The sequence below is a fragment of the Strongylocentrotus purpuratus genome, unplaced genomic scaffold (genome assembly GCF_000002235.5).
Source record: "Strongylocentrotus purpuratus isolate Spur 01 unplaced genomic scaffold, Spur_5.0 spur5_contig_843, whole genome shotgun sequence".
NCBI classification, from domain to species: domain Eukaryota; kingdom Metazoa; phylum Echinodermata; class Echinoidea; order Camarodonta; family Strongylocentrotidae; genus Strongylocentrotus; species Strongylocentrotus purpuratus.
The window spans coordinates 1,201,082-1,215,799 of record NW_022145550.1 but is presented as its reverse complement, the minus strand read 5'-3'; the positions used below and the strand labels follow the sequence as shown (position 1 = coordinate 1,215,799).

The 14,718-nt window shown below is 37.2% G+C and overlaps 1 protein-coding gene and 1 long non-coding RNA gene across 2 annotated transcripts; both read left to right on the top strand.

Moving 5' to 3' along the window:
• Positions 1 to 504: 504 nt before the first annotated feature.
• LOC115925657 lies at positions 505 to 9,817 on the top strand. Its single transcript, XR_004064835.1, has 3 exons — positions 505 to 571; positions 5,497 to 5,628; positions 9,530 to 9,817. It is a non-coding gene; the product is annotated as an uncharacterized LOC115925657 (long non-coding RNA).
• Positions 9,818 to 10,235: 418 nt separating this feature from the next.
• Positions 10,236 to 14,264, top strand: LOC115925843 (protein sidekick-1-like). The gene is made up of 7 exons (XM_030989847.1): positions 10,236 to 10,302; positions 10,499 to 10,804; positions 11,314 to 11,384; positions 12,008 to 12,239; positions 12,670 to 12,908; positions 13,556 to 13,625; positions 14,257 to 14,264. Exons 1-7 carry the CDS (start codon positions 10,236 to 10,238, stop codon positions 14,262 to 14,264), a joined length of 993 nt encoding a protein of 330 aa, XP_030845707.1.
• The last annotated feature ends 454 nt before the right edge of the window (positions 14,265 to 14,718 follow it).

The following is a 14,718-nucleotide window of genomic DNA, read 5'->3' as shown; positions in this document are numbered from 1 at the left end:
ACTTGCTCTACGCGTACGCTGCGCTGGATATCAATCTTTTAGTGTGCAATATCACTTTTGACAGCGCTTTTCTGACATGATCGTGCATGCACCAAAATAGGTGCTTGTCATGTGACACGTTTTGACCAATCACGATCCTAAAAATACTAGAACTATTTTATAAAAGACTTGTTTAGTACCAAGCTTATCTGCCACAAGGTTAATATCATATAAAATAGAGGAGATGATTTCTGTCATCAAATGCATCTAGTAAAGGCATTGCTAATTTCAAGAATATGTGTAAAATCGAAATCAATAATGCATACTATTGAAATGTCTAGTTACAAGGACACAATCTAATTTTAATGAGCTAATAATATTTGCTAGTAGTACCTGTTTAATTGTGATTTGTAAAATATTTTCTTATCATCCTCAGTTCCTGATCAATGTGAAGACGGTTACTATGGATCTCAATGCACTGATAAATGTCATTGCTTGAACGATAAACCATGTGATAAAGATACTGGAGGCTGCCCTGAGCAGAAGTGTGCTCTAGGATACAAAGTACGCAATGGCGGGGTCATATGTCAAGGTAAAATGCAATTTTTTCAATAAAGGGTGTTTAATTTTCCATATCAATTTTTATTTATATCTCCATTCTATCTCTAGACTACATAATGATGCAACATGAACATCAAGTATGGTGCAGTGTGCATGATACACCAGGATTGTTTTATGTAGACATGTATGAGCACTCAGAAAATTCATGTACATATATATATATTGGTCATATCAACCAGATATATGTACATACTGTAGTGCTGTGATAGTAAACACAGTATTATAATGTATACACTGGAGGAGGATTCTAGTATACAAATATTAACTGCTTTGTTGGGCATGTTGAAACTGTTGCCCAAGGTAAACTTGAAACTGCATGTACTCCGCCTCAAGAGTTAATCAAATTATGACCTCAAAAGTCAGCATTCATTATTTGAAAATTGTAACGTGAGACCCTCCTCACCAAACTAATTCACTAGGGGCGAGGGTAAACTGAACACTGCACTGCGCATGTACACACAATCAATCATACACACATCTGACTGTTCGACTGCTCTCTACTTCTTTCCTGTCATTATCCTACACTAACCAAGTTCTTAGCTTCGACCCTTGACCCAACAGCAACCTGACACTAACCCTAACCTTAAAACCCAATTGCAACTCTAACCCTAACCCGTACCTTTGATGAAATAGAGCCCAGAACAACTGTCCCAGGAGCAAACGTCTGATTACCATTTCCTCAGTGGTATTTTGTAGCAGTCAGAGAGAGAGAGAGCTGTATCCAGTGGCGGATCCAGCCGGCGGGAAGAGGGGGGGGGGGGGGGGCCCAATCCGTGAGAAAATATTAGTTGCGACTCAACCACCGGTGAATAAGCGGGGGGGGGGGGGGGGGGTAGGAGGCACTTTTTTGTCCAATTTTTCAGGAAATATTTTACCCCGACTCAGCCAGCCGGTAAATAAGCGGGGCGGGGGGAGGTGGGTAAGACCACTTTTTTGTTTTTTTGGCCTTCTTCGTGAGAATTTTTTATTTATTTTTAATATAATTAAAATTGACCCGTCACCCCCCCCCCCTCCCCCACGGCCGGGCCGGAAAAATCGCTACGTGGATCCGCCCCTGGCTGTATCCTAGTTGTGACTAAATTTATTGTCTTAGAATGAAGAGTTGCAGCCAGCGTGGTGAGCTGTCTACCTGAAAGTAGTAATTGAGAGAACAGCATATCTAGAGGTGGTCCCTGGACTGCTGGCTGCCATAGATTTCTAGTAGTCCTGGGGACTGTTTCTCGATACCGTCATTTAGTCTAACTTCTTGGCTATCCCATTGAAACATGTGTTAATTCTATAACACACGTTTCGACGGGATAGTCAAAAAGTTAGTCTTAAAGGTATTACAAAGTTTTGGGAAATTTTGAAAAAAGGGTGGATAGTGAATTTTTACAATTTTCATATATTTTGATGCCCCTGTGGATGTATTAAAAGCACTAAAAAATTTAGCCCTTAAAACACTTTCGAGAAAAATTGAATATTAAGATTTACCGGTGCTCCCGGTAAATTTTGATGAATTTCAAATAGCTCCTACATATGGAAACGTTGTATCATCCGCTCAATCTGACTTGCGTGCATAGAACAAATAAGCATTTTTCCATGAAAAAGTGAAGTTTTCTAAAATGTGCGTTTCTTTCCAGCATTGGGGCGCCCGGAAGTCACTCGGGTAACATTTCATAAAGTATAATATAAAAAGACCATATGCAAATTTTCTGTACTTTTGTCGGAAAAAATACATTTATCCAGCACAATGTCGTCTCTTTTTGCGTTGGAGAAGAGCAAATAGCGAGTTTCAATCACACTTTGGCCGATCTCGCAAGCTCTCACTCGTTTCACTGTGGTCAAGAGACTTTGGGGCAAGCGGTTAATGAAAATACTAATCGTTAGCTTTCTTCTGGTATCAAACTTATTTTGATTGATTGTATAATTTTGTCGGAATAAAGGAAACAAAAATGCTCGACCAACAACTCATCAGCGTCTGAATTGACCTTTTGACCTTGAATTCCCTGATGCAAGCGCACTAATGACGTGATCTTTGCTAAATCGGTGTCTTTTATCGTGAAATACGACACTTTCACAATGTTTATACATCTTTTTTTAATTATTAGTAAGATATAACGTATTTTTTCTGATATCACTGAAGCTTTGGGTTTCATTTAATGAGTAATTTTAAAATAAGAGCCATTTTATTGTTTTAATTTACTGGATCGTACCATTAAAGTTGCAGGGTGGAAAGATGCATTTTCCAACCGCGCAAAATTTAATTTACGTTCCGACATTATGTTAAATGGGTTCGTGTTGTTAAGAATCCACTGCTTTCTGCTCCAACAAACGTCCACATGCGGAGTCGTTTATCAACTAAATTATTCAAATTTATGGATGCTTCCTAGCTTCCCAGGTGTTTGTGTTGCTGTTGAAGCATTTCATTCACCTGCTATCTTTCTTTGTTCTCCAATTGCCAGAACGCAAATTTCATTTTGATTTTATAGTTTCATCGGAGTCGTTTATCATATATATGTCTTCAAATTTATGAATGCTTCCTCCCCAGGTGTTTGTGGTGTTTATGCATTTCATTTACCTGTCATTATTCTTTGTACTCCAATTGTTAGAATACAAAATGCATTTTCGTTATATAGTTTCATGCAATAAGTAAGTCAATAAAAGAGTATGTTCTGCACAATAAAAACAATGTGTGTCCCTATTGTACAATGTAATGTGTCCCCTCATTTTGTAATAGTTAATTTACCCATTCACATAATGGAACTACCTGCCCGATGAAGCCATTGGCCTGTGACACCTGAGCACTCAACACCGTGTGGGAGTCAGTTCGTGCTCATATTCTTTTATGAGACAAATACAAGCAAACGTTTCCATATGGGCCGTACAATGGTAGATGCGACCATGGAAATCTCAGAATATGTATTTGTGGTATATAATTTCCAAACGGGAATAGCTTATCGGTCGATTTGTGTCAAGAAACATTGTTTCATAGCTTAATTAATATCTTGACCTTGAGAGGGAGCTATACAACATAAAGTGTTTATTATTTAAAATTTCATAACTTTAGAGTCGATTTCGACCGCAACAAAGATCAGTGAATGTTGTAGGATCGCATATGCTTCCAATATGTTCATTTGAACCAAATTCACGACCCCATACCAAAACTTTGTATTACCTTTAATATGACGGTTTCGAGAAACAGGCCCCAAGGGGAGTGTTTCACAGAGACTAAGATCGACTAGTCGGACTTAACTATGGCAGGCCGTTCATGCCACTGTTTGCTCTCACCATTTACTGGCGTTTGTCTCTCAAGGGACATACAAATCATGGTCACAAATCTACAGAATTTACATTTTATGATAATTCATTATTGAAGGAAAAGATATTGTCTTAAGATCATAATGGTGAAAGTAACCAGTGGCATGAATGTCCTACAATAGTTAGGTCCTACTTAAAATTGCGATCTTGGTCTTTGTGAGACACCCCTTGGACCTTTACTTGTAAAATTAAACTTAATCAGAAGAGCATGAGCATAATTAAAACGATTTGATTTGTGTGTTTACAACCCTGTTTCCAGTAGACCCCGACCAAACCCAGGTCGAAATTCCAGTTGAAACCAGCTAGGCAACTGGTACCAGTTAAAACCAGTAAGTCAACTGGTACCAGTTGAAACCAGTAGATTCAACTGGTTTTTAATATGGAAATTGAAACAACGCTAACTGAGACCAGTTGATTTACCAGTTCAATTACCAGTTGATTTACCAGTTGATTTACCAGTTGAATTTCCAGTTCAATTACCAGTTGATTTACCAGTTGAATTACCAGTTGATTTACCAGTTCAATTACCAGTTGATTTACCAGTTGATTTTTCAGATGATTATCCAGTAATCAACTGATAATCAATAATCATTATTAGCATCTGGCCACCAACTTGACCACATATGCAATCTTGCGATTACCCCATCACAATGATCATTTGAAGTAGATTACAGATGTGTATTGTGTGATTTGACATATATTGTTCGTGCATACATATATACAAATTTATACACTTTATTTCTGGTTAGTATTTACATATATATCAATATATCTCATTTTACGTCTTAAATAAGATGAAAAACATGATCAGACATGTGTAATATATTTGTCAATAATTAACTAAGAAAATGTAAATCACAAAATGTATGTGCATTGTCACATTTGCTTGAAAGATCATGATAATTATATTTTCTGTGAAAACATGCAAATCATGAATATTCATAAGATACATTGAACTGGTTTTTCAACTGGTAAATCAACTGGTATTCGTACTGGTTTTCAACTGGTAAATCAACTGGTAATTATCTACTGGTTTTCAACTGGTAAATCAACTGGTAATCTTACTGGTTTTCAACTGGTAAATCAACTGGTAATCATCTACTGGTTTTCAACTGGTAAATCAACTGGTACTCATCTACTGGTTTTCAACTGGTAATCATCTACTGGTTTTCAACTGGAATCAACTGGTAATCTTCTACTGGTTTTCAACTGGTAAATCAACTGGTGATCATCTACTGGTTTTCAACTGGTAAATCAACTGGTAATCATACTGGTTTTCAAATGGTAAATCAACTGGTAATCATCTACTGGTTTCAACTGGTAAATCAACTGGCAATATCAACTGGTCTCAGATGTCAACTGGTATTTCTACTGGTTTCCAAATTGTATCAACTGGTATCAACTGGTACCAGTTGAGACCAGTTGAGACCAGTTGAGACCAGTTCAAACCAGTAGATACCAGTTGGAAATCCTTACTGGTCTCAACTGGTATCAACTGGAATTTCGACCTGGGAAGTTATCTTTGCCTTTAGTATTCTATAATCCTCATTGACCAGATGTTTCCAATAAACAAGATTTTGGTTTTACTTTTTTCAGAGTGTGAAGGGGGTACCTTTGGCTTGGATTGTCTTCAGCAATGTCATTGTGCTCCAGAGGCTTGCGAGACGGAGAGGGGTCTTTGCCAGGGACAATGCCTTGATAGCTGGATTGAACCAAACTGCCTTCAAGGTAATTATACCTAGCATTTTGTATTCAGGTTTGTCTCCTTACATGTTCAGCTGAAAAAAGGTTCAGATTAAGACCAACCTCAGAGTGCATATGGAGCTATGTGAGCGTGTATTTCATTTTGTTTCAATGTTATTCACAATCATGCTCCAGAAGCTAGGTTGTGGAGCAAGTATTTTTTACTTCAGTTGAAGCTAATTGATATGTAGAGCCCCATGAGCATGAGGACCTAGCGGATACCAGAGCTATATGATGGCCATTATTATCATGAATATTATTCTTGTTTGTTGCAGACACTTGAGCATAGTTTTAAAATATTTGTATTAATTGTTTGCTCTGTATAAAGTCCAATTTATATATTTTAATGAAGTTTCTCCTACACTCTACACGCAGTAAGCGGCAGTTAAATGTATTTTTAAAAAATCCCCTCAAAATGATTATCAATTATTGGGTAATCTTTGTACAGTCAAATCTGTCTATAGCAACCGCCCAATGGGAACACAAAAGGTGGTCGCTGTAGATGGGTGGTCTTTCTTGACAGGTTGGCGTTGGGGCCTTTCTATAAGCCCGAAATCTAACTTCCCAAGTTTCGTTTTAGGTACGTGTTTAAAAATGCAATAAACATAGAGTGGTACGGTTTGTAGTCAAAATGAAAATACAAAATGATTTAACGATTTGTTGTTGTTGAAAGTGTCCAGGGGTGTGTTTCACAAAGATTCTAAGTTGAACTTAACTCTAAGTTGGACTTAAATATTATGGAGAGCCATTTGTAGACTTAAAATGAAATATATTCGAAAGCAAAAATTCAAGTATTTTAGACTTTTCATAAATTCCACATTAAGAACATGAAATTTCCCATGATAATAGAAAATATGAATGATTTGAATCAACATTTTATGCCTTTTATAATACCTTTAACAATATATTTTCAATGATGCTAACGGCTTTCCATAATTTTTAAGTCCAACTTAGAGATAAATTCAACTTAAAATCTTTGTGAAACACCCCCTGGATTTTTAGGCATGTTAAAATGTTTTTTTAAAGAAAAAGGAACAAGCCTGAATAATTGATTGACAGACAGAGTGCTTCCTGCACACCAGGCCTCTCGCAGGCCGGCATCGATCGTGAAATTCATGAGCTGGACGCTGTATCGTTATGTTTTCAATAGGCAATAGGCCCTATAATGAAATGTGCAACAAAAATAACATCCTGTTCGGTAATTAGATGTTTTGATAAAAGTTGTATACAAAAAGCTTGGGTTTGAACAGATTTGTGTGTGTAAACTACTGTTAGATCTAGCTGGATAGGCTGCCGCTGTGGGAACCGAAAACAGCAGAGCTAGTAGCAAAATTGATCAAGCGATGCTGTTGCTGTTCAATGCATGGCTGGCCCTTGTGGTCATTGTGAGGGCATTTTCGGTCTTTTTCGGTGGCCAGCGGAAGCATAACGAGTGGTTGCTGGTCGCATTAGGCAGGAAGTCGTTGTGCACAGGTTCTCAACTACATGAGATCTCACAGGGGGATTTAAAGGGTCGTTATCTACAGGTGGTCATTATAGACGGGTGGTCGCTAAGACAGGTTCGACTTTAGTACAACAATCATTTTCTCAAGTGGATAGACATCATGATTGATAAAAGTCAGCATGTATGATTTGCATACAAGGAGTATTGCATTGATATTGTAAATTGAAAGAAATAATCAGATTAAGATATTCCCTTGTTAAGGTACACCTATATATGTAGACATACAAGTTTCTTTTTCATAGTTTGTTAATGATCTTGCTTAGTTCTGGATCTATATATTGATTCAAATGATTTTATTTCTCATGCAAAACATAATACAAGAATAACTTTATCACAACAAATATGCAATGAAACGATAAATATAATGGAAATAACATGTGAAAAGAGGAACTAACTTGAAGCAGAGCTTGTTCAAGTGTTAGTGTCTCAGATGCTGTTTTACAATAAAACATGAACAAAGTATGCCTAGAAATCAATAAATAGACAAATATGTAGCTAAGAAATTCTGAATTGGGGGGGGGGGGAATTTAAAAAAATGGGGAAAATGGAGGAAAATAGTAGAAGACAAAAAGAAAGAAAGATACAAAAAAAGGGAAAATGAAAGATTGCAAAAGTTCTAGAAAAGGGCAATTAGATCAATAGAATGAGGGAGAAAGAGATTGAGAAAGAAATTGAGTCGAGAGTCAAACTAAACCGAGATTCGATCATATATATGTGTTTAAAAGTTTAATCTTTAACTTTTTTTTAAATGTGTATAGACTGGTACGTTGTTTAAGAGATAAATCTATGTTATTCCAAAATACTGGACCGGTGTAAATAATTGTTTTTTGTGCGAAAGCTGTTCTCATTCGAGAAGTGTGGAAGTGGTTCGACTGTCTTGTGGGGTATGAATGTATCTCGTTATTTTTTGGGAAAATGGAGGAAATCGGGAGAGATAACTCGTTATTAATCAGTTGATACATAAAGATACCGAGGTACCAAGAATACGAATCATTAATTTTAAGAATTTTGTCTTGTAAAAATAAGTGTTTAATGTGGGAACGAAAGTAGACATTATGGATTATTCTTAATGCACGCTTCTGTAAAATTAATATTCGGTCAATTAAGGTCTTAGTAGGATTTCCCCATGCTAAAATCCCATAATTCAGGTAAGGCAAAATAAGGGTTGTGTACAGTGATGATAAAACCGGTAAAGGAAATGTATTTTTAACATGATTTATGACACCAATGTTTCTTGATAATAATTTACATAAATAGGTAATATGCACTTTCCATGTCAATTTGCAATCAACATAAATTCCAAGGAATTTTGTTCTTTGAACACATTCTATTTCGATACCATTTATTTGAATAGGACCAGGAATTAAGATGATCAATAGTGTTGTTAAATATCACATAATTTGTCTTTTTAATATTCAATGATAGTTTGTTGGCTTGTATCCAACTTTGAACCGAAACTAATTCCGAGTTAATTGTATTTAGGAGAGTTTGGGGTCATGACATGAGAGAAAAATATTAGAGTTATCAGCACATAATATGAAAGATAAAATATTAGATGATCGTATGAAATCATTTATATAAAGTATGAAAAGAAGAGGGCCAAGAAGAGAGCCTTGAGGCACCCCACAGGTAATATTTTTAATTGATGACTGGTTATTTACAGAAGTGTATTGAGTTCTGTCTGAAAGGTACCTACTAAACCACTCAAGGGGCTTCCCTCTGACACCGTAGTGAGACAGTTTACTAAGAAGAATGTTATGGTCAATAGTATCGAACGCCTTTGAGAAGTCTAGAAATAAACCGATCGTGTGACAAGAGTTATCAATTGCACAAACTATTTTATTAATGAGTGTTAACATAGCATGACTTGTGGGGTGTTTTTTCTAAATCCAAATTGAACATCACTAAGTAAATTGTGTTGTGTAAGGAAATTTATAGTTCGTGAATACACAAGTTTTTCTAACATTTTGGAAAAAGAGGTAAGTAAAGAAATTGGCCTATAATTTCCCTGTTCACGTGAGTCACCTTTTTTTAATACAGGTATTACTTTGGCTCTTTTCATTAAAAAGGGTACGCCACCACAATGAAGTGACCGAGTTGCCATATTATATTGCTGCAGACATGTATATTTTTATTCAATGTTCTGTACTTTCGCTGTGATTTTGACAGGGATATCACGGTTATAAGCACTTGGTCATTCTTTCTAATACAAACAAATCCATTCTTTTATTGTTGAATATCACGATCGGTCAATGTTCTTTAAAGTACATGTAGGATTTGTTTCCCATAATGTATTCTCGGTGAAATACATAAGGCAAGCAGATTTTGTGTGCAAAATTGTGTGTATTATTTAATGCTTTTCCTTTTTTTCCATCTTGACAGGAATATCCAAATTAGTTCCAGTGAGAGTGAACCCATACCAACCATCTATCTTCACATGTTATGTTGAGGGTATTCCACTTCTCGATGCATCCTCAGTTAATTTTTATCGACGCACTGGAAACACCAATGACAGGACAGGAATCACCAGGGGATCTAGCACTGTCTCAGGGTCAGAACGAGCTGTTGTCTTTGATGTTGATAGTGTGTATCCACAGGAAGATGGGGGATATGTTTGCATTCTTACTGTTGAAGAGGTAGACTATCCCAGTACGCTCATTACCGACGCAACCTATGGTGAGCAAACTTTTCTGAATTTTCATGTCAAATAAAGAGGCAGGCACATACCCTCCATCTCCATAAAATACCGACGACAAGACCGACAACAACAGCCACAAAAAACCCATTTCATCAGCAACAGCAGTCACAATAGCTGTAATAGCAACAACAGACGTGTGTTGCAAAATATATGTGAATTAGCCTTCAGTAATACAAACAAATGACTGAGCCTAGGGGGCATATTGAATAAACCAATATCCACTAAAAAGAGGACATGGAATGTCTGTTCTTATATTGATACAGTTGTCTTGTGCAGGCAAGTCGCATTATATACATTACTTAATCATAGGCCCTTCCATGTGAGCAATTTATATTTTAATATTTAATAATGGTAATATTCGGGGTTTATGTAACACTTGATACATCTACAATGTCTCTTAGTGCCTTACAATGTATTATGAACCCTGACATTGTACTCAGGCTCGCTCACACACAACGTATGCACATTCTCCGCATCATATGGTAGCAGCTCTGTAAGATGTCAGTATAGAATTCATGTGTACTTTGGTAAATTTCATAAACATATTGACTTGATGGGAGAACTAGGTTAGGAGAGCTAGGTGTGTCATTGATTTTGACCGGTATTTCAATAACTTATATTAAGTATCATTGTCTCTTTTTGTTATTGTTCAGTTCTGCCAGTCATTAAGAAAGCTCCAGTGATAGTGAGTACTACCTCAACTACAGTTGGTCTTCGATGGGATGCATGGTCTGAAGAAGATGACATAGGTGATCCTCCTCTGGTAGGATATGATGTCTTTGTAATGGAGGATGGTGACTGGGTAATGGATCAGAGAGCAAACCAACTCACAACATCGGCCATCGTTAGTAACCTGACACCCGACACAGATTACAGGTTTGGTGTAGCAGCAGTGAGGGAAGGAACAGGTGGAACAGGACCCATGTCTCATACGAACAACACAATAACTCTCTGTAGAAGTAAGTTATTTTTGGGAGAAAAATAATTGAGTGTGTTTGAGTTATACATTTTTTCAAACATTTTTGTACAGGTAGGTCTACATTGTTTTTGCATTAGTAATTGATTTGTACATTTATATGTACACTTCAGATATTTATGCACTTTCAATTGATTGAACGAACTTTTCATTAAAATCTTTAACTTATCTAGTTCTTTGAGTAAAATCTGTAATATAGAAATGTTTGTATTTCTCATTCCATAATTCTTTTTTTATAATTATTCTATGTGTTTAAAATCTGACGCGGAAAACTTCTTCTACAAAACATGAATTTTCCCTAAATTGTTTAATTATAGTACCCTTCATTGTGTTTTGTCCAAAGGTAGTTTTATGTTTGATTCCTTGACATTTAATTTAAAACCAAATGAAGAGTACTTGTTGTAGCAATGTATGATTTAACCATGACTTGCATGAATTCATCTGCTATAGGTCCAAGCCATTTAGTATCTTCTATATAATTTTAAACTGCAGAACCCAGTGCTTCTCCAACTGGACTACAAGTTTCAGCCATCAACCATAAAGAGCTAGAGGTGACATGGGAGGTATGAACTGTTTAGAATAGCTGTTTTTATCTTGATATTAACATAAGTAAGCCTTTGACTGAAGCAGTTGGATAAAAAGACTCATCCAGAACACAAATGCATACATTTTTGATAGTCATAATTTTATTACAAGGAGGTAGAACTGCATCCTTGTGATATGGAGCTGGTAATGATATGTTTTACCTTGATAAGACTTAATTTTACCTGAAACTTTATCAAGATATGTGAAATAAAAACGCTTATTTCACTCACTTCGCTATTGATACGTCGTTAACATTCTGGAGGCTTCTGTATGTACCTCTCAACATTTGACTTAACAAAATAATTCCGATTTAAAAACAGGTGTACAAATTTCTCTGTTGCCAGTTAAATGTGTGTGCTTGGGGACTAATCAAAATGGAGTTTGATTTTATTTAACAGAAGAAAGTTAATATAGAAATTGTATGTAGTCAAGAGATTCTTGTTCTGCAGAATGCTCCATCATATTGATTGCAGCATCCTCAAATGTGAAAAATTGTAGACAAAATATTCTAACATCTTGTAGTTTTGTTTTTTAGTGTGAAAGTAACTTCTTGTATGTGGTTGTGATGCATGTAACATATATTTGTACCGTTATGTTTCAGCACCTCCCGTCGAAATCAGCAGAATGCAGGAGTGGAGTGACCAATTATATGATCTACTACGCTCCAACTGGATCAACTTCTTCAAACTCTATCTTGGTTCGTAATGACACAAGCTCTTACACGTTAGGAGGGTTGGATACTTATCTGAACTATACCATTCAATTAACTGCATCAAATAAAGACGAGGAAAGTGACAGGAGCAGTGAGACTATCGGCAAAACACTTGAAGAAGGTAAACCTTCATCAGCTAATTAACTTGGATTCTTGAAAGCAAATAGTCTTATTTGTATAGATATAGTAAAATATGTGCAAGGAGGAGGAGGGGGGAGGATGAGGAGGAGGAGGAGGGGAGGGGAAGGGGGAGGAGGAGGTGGAGGGGAGGGGAAGGGGGAGGGAGGAGGAGGAGGGGGAGAGGAGGAGGAGGAGGAGGAGCAGATGGAGGAGGAGGTGGGAGGAAGAGGAGGAGAAGGAGGAGGGGGGAGGAGGAGAAGGAGAAGGAGAAGGAGGAGGAGGAGGGGGAGGAGGAGGAGGAGGAGAAGAAGAAGGAGGATAAAGAGAAGGAGAAGGAGGAGAAGAAGAAGAAAGAACTTGAAATCCATGCACATTTACACCCTGTCATACAAGAGTATACAAGTATAGACCTTCCTGCTTTCCCTTCACAGTTGCACCTAGTCCTATCAATGTGGCTATACCGCGGAGTACTACAAGCTCCTTCACTGTATCCTGGTCTACCCCTCTACCATCTAACATCAATGGTAACATCCAGAAGTATATCATCCGCTACCAGCAAACTGATCCCGTTGTTAATGGTGACTATACGTCAGAGGAAGTATTGAACGGTGCGTTTGAAGGAGAGCATACTGTGGTAGATCTACCCCGTGAAATCAACTATACAGTCCAGGTAATACATCTATATGACTTGATAGGTATTTATATACCACATATCGTCCTTGTTTTAACGAAGTGACGGTAGTGAGGAAAATCGTAACGCAAAGTGAATGCAAATTTTTTTCACTACCGTCACTTCGTGAAAACAGCGACGATATATAAAGATTCTAGGCCTGTGCTTGGTCAAGACCGCAGGCATAAAAATTGCTATGGACTGCTTGGTAGTATAGCAACAGAATATGAATGGGGATACCTCTATATGAACTTTAGCATACAATGCAAGGATGCAATACAAGCGCATGAACTTAACAATGGATGCACGCAGAAGACATTTATAAGCACTTTTGTCTGAGAATTGACAACTGGAGATGAGATTTTTAGAACTTACAATAAAGGACCTCTGTTGATAGAACATAAAAGAGCATATTCTCCGTTTGGCAATACTCTGTTTATGAATTGTGTCCTTTTACATGCAACTTGAAAGGGCAAAAAGGGTACGGTGTTTAGAAAAAGTACTTACAGTAATAAACAAAACATGAACACAGTAAATTTCTTTTGGATAAGTAACCTGAGATTTGCGCTTACTGGGACGATGACATTTCAAGAAAAAGATCAAATGTATAAATAATTTTTGTTATGATATCAACATTTATTATATAGGTACAGACTGTTAATGTAGCTGGTTCTAGTAATTGGTCAGAACCTGTGAATGCGAAGACGATACAATCAGGTAAGAGCATTATAATATGCTGATCAATGTTGTTTTCATACATGTGTATGTAGCAGTGATATTAGGCTTGCTTCGAACATTAGAATGAACCCATTCCAATATTTTGAACACCATTGCCGGTCCTAGGACACCTACCCCGTAGACATCCAACCCCCGGATAACCACCCACAGTCAACTACCCCCTAGAACAACTACCCTCTAAGGCAACCACCCTATATGACGACTAACCCCTAGGACAACTACCCCCGGACAACTACCACCCGGACAACTAAAACCTACGAAAACCATCCTCTAGGACAACTACCCCCGGACAACTATCCTAGGGGGTTGTTGTCTGGGGGTAGTTGTCGTAGGATACGACCATTGCAAAATTAACTCAGGGCAATTTAAATACCTGTTGGCACATCCCAAATAAAAGGTGATAGGATTATGCAATGCTTCATTGCAATGTTCAGACGTTTCATGCCATCGGATTTGCTCGATACGAGGATGAGCTTTCAAAAGTCTCTGCGATTATGTTCATAGAAGGTTAATAACAAGGTATCATAATACTACAACAACTTTTCTAGTGACAACTACCCTCGGCCATACCCTTACAGATGTGAAAATGCTCTCTATTTGTACTGTCCAGCTAATTGACACACATCGGGGTCCTCTGGTAAGGTTTATTGGTTTTAATCTTTTCATACATTCATTTAAAGTGTCAAAAACTGAAACACAACCTTGACCGTTTTATGCGATTTCCTCTCACTAAAGCACGCGTACTCTTGAAAACAATGCTATGCGTGTAATCAAACTGTCGAGAGGGAAGTCCAGCCTGATATTAAGTTGGTTTTAATGGAAGCAGAAAAATGAGAGGGACGGGTCAGTGAAAGTTTGATCGAATTCCGATTAAAAATAGGAAAGTTATTAATTATTGAAGTTGCAATTAATCAATCTCTTCGCTATTGATGGCGAAATAGATTCTTTTCCATACAGGGGTTGTATAAAAAACATATTTGAATAAGTGAATTTTCTTGGGGAAAAAACGATTTCTGATTTCATTCTTCTCTTCCGCTTGATCCCAAATGAAGGTCCTGTGCCAACACCAAGT